Below are 9,490 nucleotides of genomic sequence, written 5' to 3' on the forward strand. Positions count from 1 at the left end.
ATATATGATAATGGTAATTCAGATTCTACCTATTTAACAATAAGAAGATATACACAAATATCAGTTTTATCGGAGATCTCTTAATAATGGTTTTCAAAAAAAAAAAAAAAAGAAAGAACATTGCTAAGAGATTGACCAAAATAAAATCAGAAAATCAAATTAAGAAACAAAAAGTAAAGGGAATCTCAATGGCATAACGAGTTTGAATTTTAGATAAAAATTTGGAGGCATGTGAATATGTGATACCATATAAGAGTAGTGAGAGATAATAACAGTTTTTGATATACCCAATAGTTTGAATTTTTTAACAGTTTCATGATTCAAAAAAAAAATAAACTCTGTACACAAAATTTGTTATGATGATGGAATATTACTTACATAAGTTTAGTTATAAAAATGATTACAATCTGAAGTAGTTATTAGTGACAGTTAAATTAAATCAACTCACAACCTTTTATTTCTATTGTGTAAGTTTGACTAGTTCGTTTGATCACTCTCCACTTCTCCAGAGTTGAACCCATGATGCTGCATTTGTTGGGGAGAAAATTGTATATGTGTGTGTATTTTTAATACATTTTATAGGGTTAAAAAGCTACACCCTAATCCCTATCAGAATTTTTAAAAAACGTACACTTATAAGAAAAAGAAAAAATTATTTTCAATAATTAATAAACAAAATGTAAATGGTTATATTTTTTCATTATTGGATGTCTAATTTTTCTTTCTTATTTTTTCTCCGTTCTTGTTAATCCTTTCTTCCATTTATAGATGTATGTGGAATTCGTAAAGACATGTAAATAATGTATTTCCATGTTGGTGTTGTTCTTTGTCAAAAGTCTTTGCTATGTAGTATTTATTTGTTGAAACCCACAACTTTACTTTTATTACCAAACTCCTTTGTTTGTTATTCTTATTAGAAAAATTTACGTATATTGGATTAAATTAGCGACTCAAATTTTCAAACAATAACTTTATTAAAAAAAAATGCACTATGATGTGTGATATATACAAATTTGTTTTAAACGCTGAAACGTCGAAACGCATCTTCAAATTTTTCTATAAAGGCATAATACTCACGTTTGACGCATTTACAGACACATGTTTAATATTTGTAACCTTTAGGCGAAATCTCATATCTTCTTATAACTTCATTACAATAAATCCATATTAAACGAAATTCAACATAGTGATAGTATTCAATTATTCGTGTATACATATAAACTTTGACAACCAATGTATGAAAATTTATGCAATAGATATTAGAAAATATATCTATTAATTATAAGAATCCGATTAATTATAAAGTAACGACATAAATTCCTTCCATATTGACATGATAAGAAAATCCCAACTTATTCTATAGTTATTTTGAAGGGAGAAACAAGCGATAAAGTGATAATATATATATGCTCCATGATAACAGATTTATATGTTACTAATTTCTAAATATAATAATTATTGATGATCGTTGGTTTAGACGATTCTGGATCCCTCTTTGCGATCATTTTCTTCACAATTTCGTTCATAATTATTGTGTCTTTAACTTCTTCTCTCATGTCCTCCAAATGCATATCTTCCACGCCCTTGTAGAAGAAAAAAAAATTTAGAGAACAATTTGTTAACAAAAAAAATATATAACAAAAGAAAGTGTTAAACTCTACCAACCTTAGACTTAAGAAGAGCTTCAAGCTTTTTATTGAACTCATACAACTCGTCCAAGTGTATGTCTTCAGACTCCTTCTCATCAACGAACACTTTCATCCTCATCTTCAAACCCTTTTTTTTTTAAAGACATTATAATTAATGTTGCGTGGACAAAAAGAAAAGAAAAATCAACCAACATTTTACCTTCACACTCCCTTCATTTGTTTCTATAGCTTCCATTATAACATCAAATTCGTCTTGAGGGTCGTAAATCCTAGTCTCCAATTCTCCAAGCCGATACGTCACAAATGATTTCAGAATCATAGCATCTTTGGTTTCTTCTGTCAAGTCTTTCACGCAAATTTTTTCCATGCTCTTCTACACAACCAAAAAAAAAAAAAAAGACTTTTATGAACATAAACAAAAATATATTTAAAAGAGTGTTAACAATTGGGCGCTATAGCTACTACTTTTACCGTAGGCTGTAGTAAAGTTTCGAGCTTTTTGTCTAACTCAATCAATTCTCTCAACTTTAGATCGATAAGCTTCTTCTCTCCAATAAACTCTTTCATCCTCGTCTCAAGACCCTGATTTTTTTTTCATAACGAAAATATTAATACTTTGTAGACAAAAAACAAAAAAAAAACTGAAATATATAAAATCTTTTGAAACAAAGACTTTACCTTCAGCTCTTCTTTTCTTTGCATTTGTTGGATCGCATCCTCGTATCCGCATACAAGCTTCGTTTCGTCATGATCCATTTTTCTTGATTTCTTCTTACAATTAGGACAAGATCGATAGGAAAATGTTATGATCACTAGCTAGCTCTCTCTTTAAATTTGTTTTCTACAAAGTTCTCCTCTATTTATTGATGTGCTGTGTCTAACACTCACGCAATACTTTCTCAACTAGTTCACAATTTATTATATGAATAAAATATTTATTATATGTAAAAATATCTATTTCATTACATCTAACTAGACAATGCATAACTTGAAGTGAAAAATGATCTCAACATAAAATACGTGTGGATGCCTGGATGTAATCAAAGTAACTTAAAGATACATTTAGTATAATTTATGTTTGAATACATTTAGCGTAAGTGGATGAACTTAAATATACATTCAGTAACTATGTTTGAATACTTTAAAGTATTCGAATGATGTAAGTAGCTTTTATTATATAGTATAAACAAAATATTTAAGACATATTACGAAATTATGTTGCAACTGTAATCAAAATCTGAAAATATTTATGAAATCTATAAAATTATAATGTAACCCAACCCCATCTGTAAAAAATATTTGATTTTTACCCTTCTTCATCTTCTTTTCTGTTATTAGTAATTAGTAATACCACAAATGTCCCAATTAAGAAAGTTAGCTCCAGTACGAAATATACTAATATAGTCACTTTTTTTTAATAAAGTCACAATGTAGTAACTTGTCACTAATTTTTTATAAAGTCACAATGTAGTAACTTGTCACTAATTTTTCAACGAACCTAATTTAAAGTTCTCCATCTAAGTGCTAAAGTTTTGGATGTACTCGCCGACGTTTAGAGAAAGGAAAACTTATTTGATAGCCATGAAAATCCTCTTTGTTGAAATGAGGAAGATCGTATCTAGTCAGTACTCAGTAGTAGAATACTAGTGAATTAGTGAACTTTTAATGCGTCACCGTGTCACTCTTCTTGAGCTTGACTCGGTAGAAAGATTTTCAAAAAAATAAATGTAAAGAAGAGATTTGCAATTTATACATTATAAATTTATAAGCACTTAGGATAAAACTGATTTTATCTTAATTCCTGCTTTTCGACTTTGTGTGCAATATCATAATTTCAATTTCAATGTCTTTCCTATATATAAAAAGATGTTATACCGCGTGCCACTTAGAATACTTTTTTCATATACCATATAGTGCATGACATCTCATAAATAAATAGTTTGAAAGTAACATAATGTCTGATAGACAGTAAAAGTTTGTAAATCAACCAATAACATAGCTTACTCATATCATGAATGAAAAAAATCATCAAATTTGTAAATCAACCAGTTACATAACCTACTCATAACTTACTCAACCATGCATTAATACTTAAGAAAGATGTTACGGTTTCGTATTTGATCATATATAAATGATTCCTGCTGATGATGATCAAATACACTAATTCTTATAATTCTCTTAATTTTGTGGTGTCGTGTAGTAAAACAAAATGAAAAGAGTAATAATGGCTAACTTTTTCTTTGAGTTTTTTCTTCCTTTCTGTTAATAATGTCTTAATTAATTACGTCTATAGATGCATGAATTTGTATTGTGTCAAGTAAGTGAGAAGAGCATTAAGTTATATATATCTACTCATATTGATGTTATTTTACGTCAAAAGTCATTGGTTTGGTGTTTTTGTTTAATTTTTCATCTTCGTTTTTTTAATAACTTTGTATCAATAGCGATACCACATATTAATTAGGAAACTGTTGGTACACAGTTTCTTGTTTTAAACACTCATAACTAGTAATGCTGTTGAAAAGTTTCAAAATCCTAAATTATAATAAAATTAAATTGTGGACACTTTTAAAAATTAGCACAAAGTACATAATATGCGGTTTTGGATTGGCTTGATCGAAGGATAATATTTACTTCATCTACTCAAAGAGTTTATTTCACATATTGTTTAATTGTTATGGACCTCAAACATTCCTCCATGGGCTTCAATTGTTCCTATAACTATCTTAATTTTCAATACAAAACCTTTTTTTTTTAAAGTAGATTGATAACAAAAAATTAGCTGAAATAAACAATCTGGCATTATCCCCCCGGATAAAAATAAACAATCTCACTTTAAAAAAAAAAATGAATCAACTTATTTAAGAAAAAGGATAAATATTTGAATAAAATATTCACTAAAAACAACAACTGTATATATATTATTTTTAGTGAATATATGAATATATATAGAGGAATAAATAAGATATATCCACGAAAATTCTTTGGACAAAACAGAACGCACTCACGTCAGAACACCTACGTTGATTAGTTTTGTAACGCGCTTCGAATCTATTGACTTGAAAAAGACCAAACTACCCTTTACTTCAAGTCGTATAAAAAAAAACTCATAACCACAAACACCAGAAACAGAACAAAACAGAAACATAACCCTAATTGTACATTTCGGTGTTGAAAGGAGCAGCAGCTCATATTTATGAAAATGATGGGGACGAAAGGAAAGATTTCGATGTGGAAGACGACGAAAGAGAGGACGAGGTTGAAGTTTTTGGGACTTGGAGGGATAAAATGGAAGAGATTGAATTTCAAGAAGATGTCGTTTTTGGAAAATTTGAGATACAAAATCATGTCTATCATCGAAGCTATGGTTTTGGTATCTAAGCTTGCTTTCTTCTTTCTCTGTTGCGGTTGTAGATTCTAAACAAAGTTTAGTTTTCTTCTTTTTGTCAACTCTGTTTTTTTTTTGTTGTTGTTGTTGTTGTACTATATGTATAGTTTTATATGTAGATTTGATTTTGTTAATTCTTTTAGTTCAATAAATGAATGAAAATTTCTACCAATAATGACTCCAATTTGCAAATTTTATCATCTTGGTGTTAACGAAAGGATGAAAAAACCTTGAAATTAGGTCTCACGAGATTGAAGAAAACTAACACGTGTTATTCACGTGAGGGCGTGACTCATTTTTGGGCTTTTTTTGGTTATTAATTTTTTTTTTTGTCAACCTTAAACATTTCACTGCATAAAACTTTCAACGTACATCAAACTATGATATTACATAATTTAATTTTCTTATCTTAGCATCTTTAGCTAACTTATCCGCAGTAGAGTTTTCAGAAAAGAAATGTTGTCATAAGATCGTCCTAGATTCCAAATGTCCTAAATGTGAGTGGCAAGAGTTGAAAGTTCACATTGATCCTTGTGCTTATCCTGGGAGAAACGTAGAAGCTTTTCATACAAGTTAGGTGCATCTCGGCAGAACAACACATCAGTGTAACCAAGCCTGTGAACATGATATATTGCTGATCTTAACGCCTCAGCTTCTACTTCAAGAGGTGTGTTCATTGGGCTTTCTAAAGGGTCTTTTCTATCATTTACTATGTTTTTTTTCTCTATGTATATCATAATATTGAGATTTTTTTTAAGAGTTTGTATATAAATTTTGCTATTATATCTTATATTTAATTAGAAAAGTTTATAATTTTGCAAGATATTTCTTAAAATGTGAAGAGAAGTTATAAAATGTGTTCGATCCAAATAAATCATCAGATTTGCAGAGTTGAAGTGAACTGATATATTGAAAAAAGTGAATCCAAACTTGAACTGAACTGAAGTAAAACAAATCTAAAAAATCCAAGTTTCTTAAAAAGTTCAATAGTTGAGTAAAAACTTAAACTCGAATTGTGAAACCAAAATTGTATCAAATCATCTATTAACTAAGGTTTCACTATTTATAAACTAAAAATCTGAAAAAGGAAACTGAAAAATCGTAAGTTAAAATTAGAAAAGTTAGTCGAGTGGAGTAAACTTATCAGTGATCTATAGTGATTCAAAAGAATTTTCGTACTTTTGATGATAAAATTCAATCAATTTTATGAAAAAAGAAAAATTGAAAAAGCTTACTTAGTGAAAATTGAAAGAGTAAGTGCGTAAATTTTTAATACTACTATAAGAACTTGCATGTAGATTTTCCAATCGAATTTTATATTAAAGTTCAAACTAAATATATGTGATAATCTGTACGTTATAGTAATCATGTGATGATTCCAACCAAATAAAGTCAAATTATAAAAAGTTGGTTATATGGTCACATAGATAGATAGGGCCGGGTCAAAACTCAAAAGTCTTTATTTGCCAGCAATTTTTGTTTAATAATTACAAGATTTGAGTCAATGTAACGCAGAACTGTATTACTAAAACAAACGAATGTTGAATCAGTCAACAAAGCAGTAGAATTATTGTGATTCCAACCAATTCTGAGTCTCTAAAACGTCTAACTAAAATACGTACATCTCTTCTTGAGGACTTAGTTTTTTTTTTTTTTTTCGTCTCCTATATATAGACTATGCCCAGATTCTTGAGATAAACTCACAGTGATATGATCATCCCTATAGAGATGATCTATATTTCGTTTCTGTTTTAGTTTGTCGTCTGATTTGGATTTTTTTTTTAAACGTAAAGTAAGAACATTTGTGTTCATCAATTCTTTTCAAAACGAACTATGGTCTATGAAAGTTATAAACACTGCTAAAATGTGGGTTGTCAATAAGCCAATATGCATTAATTGGCCCAAAGAAAGAAAATAATTAGTGTTAGTCAATGTGGATTAGGCTGGTATCATTGGGGGGTACCGAGTACACAACCAACGGACTAGTATTTGTTTCTTCTTCATCAAACATAACAAACGTTAACAAATGTGGATATATATTGGTATATAGTTTGGTTTAGGGGGTTTTGGTGTATAAAATTATAAATTATATTCTATTAAAAATCTTCAACTTTTTTTAACATAAAAAATCTACAATTTTAATTAAAACCAGTTAAGTATTATTAGTTTTATACGATTTAATTGTCAAGAACCAAACTCTAATATATTTGTTGTTTTGTTTGTTCGGTACGTTCTGTTCGTGATGATCACTATTGAAACTAAAATAACACTTATTCAAACAAAAAATCTATACTAATAAAAAGTAGGAGCTATAAGCTCTTTAACGCGTCCACCTAAGCTTTAAAACCACCAATAGTGATTAGACACCTCACTAATTAACATTTTCTAAAAAATTTCAGAATTTTATTTATTAAAAATTATTTTAAACAACCTATCAGAATTTGACATGTCATTCATTAACATTTTCTAAATTTCCAGAATTTTTAGAAAAAGAAAAATTTTAAATTTATGGAAATAAAGAAATATGTACAATATCCCACATTGGCTAGAAAATTTTTAGACAATGGTTCAGAACCAGTATAAATAAGATTAATATGTTTCCAACAACGAATGAGCAGGAAAGCTTGATTTATCAAGCGTCCAAGTTTAAAAGTTTTATTCGGTTTGATCCGGTTTTTATTTGATCAAACTAAAACTTTAAAAAGTTTCAAAAAAATATATTATAATATTTAAAAATTTTAAAAGTTTAAATATATAAATATTGAAACTTTTAAAAGTTCTTAGCTTTTAAAAAGTTTTTAAATATTATAATTTTTAAATTTTAAAAGTTTAAAATATTATAAATATTGAAACTTTTTAAAAGGTTCAAATTTTATATTTCGAAACCTTTTAAAANTTTAAACAACCTATCAGAATTTGACATGTCATTCATTAACATTTTCTAAATTTCCAGAATTTTTAGAAAAAGAAAAATTTTAAATTTATGGAAATAAAGAAATATGTACAATATCCCACATTGGCTAGAAAATTTTTAGACAATGGTTCAGAACCAGTATAAATAAGATTAATATGTTTCCAACAACGAATGAGCAGGAAAGCTTGATTTATCAAGCGTCCAAGTTTAAAAGTTTTATTCGGTTTGATCCGGTTTTTATTTGATCAAACTAAAACTTTAAAAAGTTTCAAAAAAATATATTATAATATTTAAAAATTTTAAAAGTTTAAATATATAAATATTGAAACTTTTAAAAGTTCTTAGCTTTTAAAAAGTTTTTAAATATTATAATTTTTAAATTTTAAAAGTTTAAAATATTATAAATATTGAAACTTTTTAAAAGGTTCAAATTTTATATTTCGAAACATTTTAAAGTTAAAAATATTATAAATATTCATGTAATACAAAAATTATCTTATTTATCTACGTTTGTGCTATTTATTTCTTATGAGCCGTAAAATATATTTTTTGTGTATGATTTTATTGATGAGTTGATATTGTTTCATTAATTTTTATTTTTTTATCTTATTTTTTATTTTTATGAGAAAAGAATTGATTTTGTTCTTGGAGTTTGATGGGTTAACAAGTTGTGTGGTAGTCTTAAAAAAATGTTTTTCATTGGAAGAATGTGAAGAAGTTGACGAGGAAGAAGTAGAAAAATAGTATAACAAAGAACCAGACGGTAAAAATAACAATGACAATTACCAAAAAATTTGACATTGAAAATGAAAAGAAAAAATATGAAGAATAAGACAACATTGAATAAAAAACATGAAAATATAGGTGTTAGCGATCAATTAAATATGAAAACGAGTTAAATTCATGATGATAAAATTCTTTCATTTTTTTGGTGGTCAAAGAAATGGTTTAGAATATGTGAGGTTATCAATTTGATTCGCCTCGCCTCGACGTCGAGTTAAATTCATGATTTTTTTTATCAGATTTGATTTTATAACACAACTGATTTTTATATTTTAAAAAATTGTGTATCTGAAATTAAATTTTTTTTTATAAGATAATATTTTATTACCGTCATCAATCATATATAGTTTTCATCAAAATATATCAAATAAACCGACGCTACCCGTGAGTTCAAAACCTAGTGGGGGGAAAAGGTTGCAGAATTAAGTAAAGCATTAGTTTTATAAAGAGTCAAAATATATTTCCCGTAGATGATTCTACCTAATTATAATACCATACAGCCTAGAGAAACTGATGGTTGATATATACACTTGAGAAAGCAATTTTTTTTTTTTTATCTTTATGCGTTTATTTGTTATAAAAGAATGATGGAGGAGTCACGTTATTGGCGGTAAGCTAAATCTTGACGAAACGGATTAGTAGTTTTTCAATTTTGTGAGTGACAACCGTACGACAATAATGTAAAACGCAATCGAATTGTAAAGCTATTTTTGTGTGTGGATAGTGACAATTGTACATAATCATTCAAACAAGTAA

The 9,490-nt window shown here is 27.6% G+C and overlaps 3 protein-coding genes across 3 annotated transcripts in view; 2 read left to right on the top strand and 1 right to left on the bottom strand.

The window, feature by feature from the left end:
* On the bottom strand, positions 1,272-2,525 carry LOC104760267. Its single transcript, XM_010483162.2, has 5 exons — positions 2,328-2,525; positions 2,121-2,231; positions 1,849-2,022; positions 1,666-1,776; positions 1,272-1,583 (listed from the first exon to the last, which is right to left on the bottom strand). Exons 1-5 carry the CDS (start codon positions 2,403-2,405, stop codon positions 1,443-1,445), a joined length of 615 nt encoding a protein of 204 aa, XP_010481464.1. The 5' UTR covers positions 2,406-2,525; the 3' UTR covers positions 1,272-1,442.
* Positions 4,779-5,151, top strand: LOC104760268. The gene has a single exon (XM_010483164.1). The coding sequence runs from the start codon at positions 4,846-4,848 to the stop codon at positions 5,068-5,070; it is 225 nt and encodes a 74-aa protein (XP_010481466.1). The 5' UTR covers positions 4,779-4,845; the 3' UTR covers positions 5,071-5,151.
* The window catches only part of LOC104763062, a 2,842-nt gene continuing 320 nt past the window's right edge, over positions 6,969-9,490 (top strand). The window contains exon 1 of the mRNA XM_010486479.1: positions 6,969-6,983. Within this exon, the coding sequence (XP_010484781.1) occupies positions 6,969-6,983 (15 nt within the window). The remainder of the gene's footprint in view (positions 6,984-9,490) is intronic.

The sequence above is a fragment of the Camelina sativa genome, chromosome 18, assembly GCF_000633955.1.
Source record: "Camelina sativa cultivar DH55 chromosome 18, Cs, whole genome shotgun sequence".
Lineage (NCBI taxonomy): Eukaryota > Viridiplantae > Streptophyta > Magnoliopsida > Brassicales > Brassicaceae > Camelina > Camelina sativa.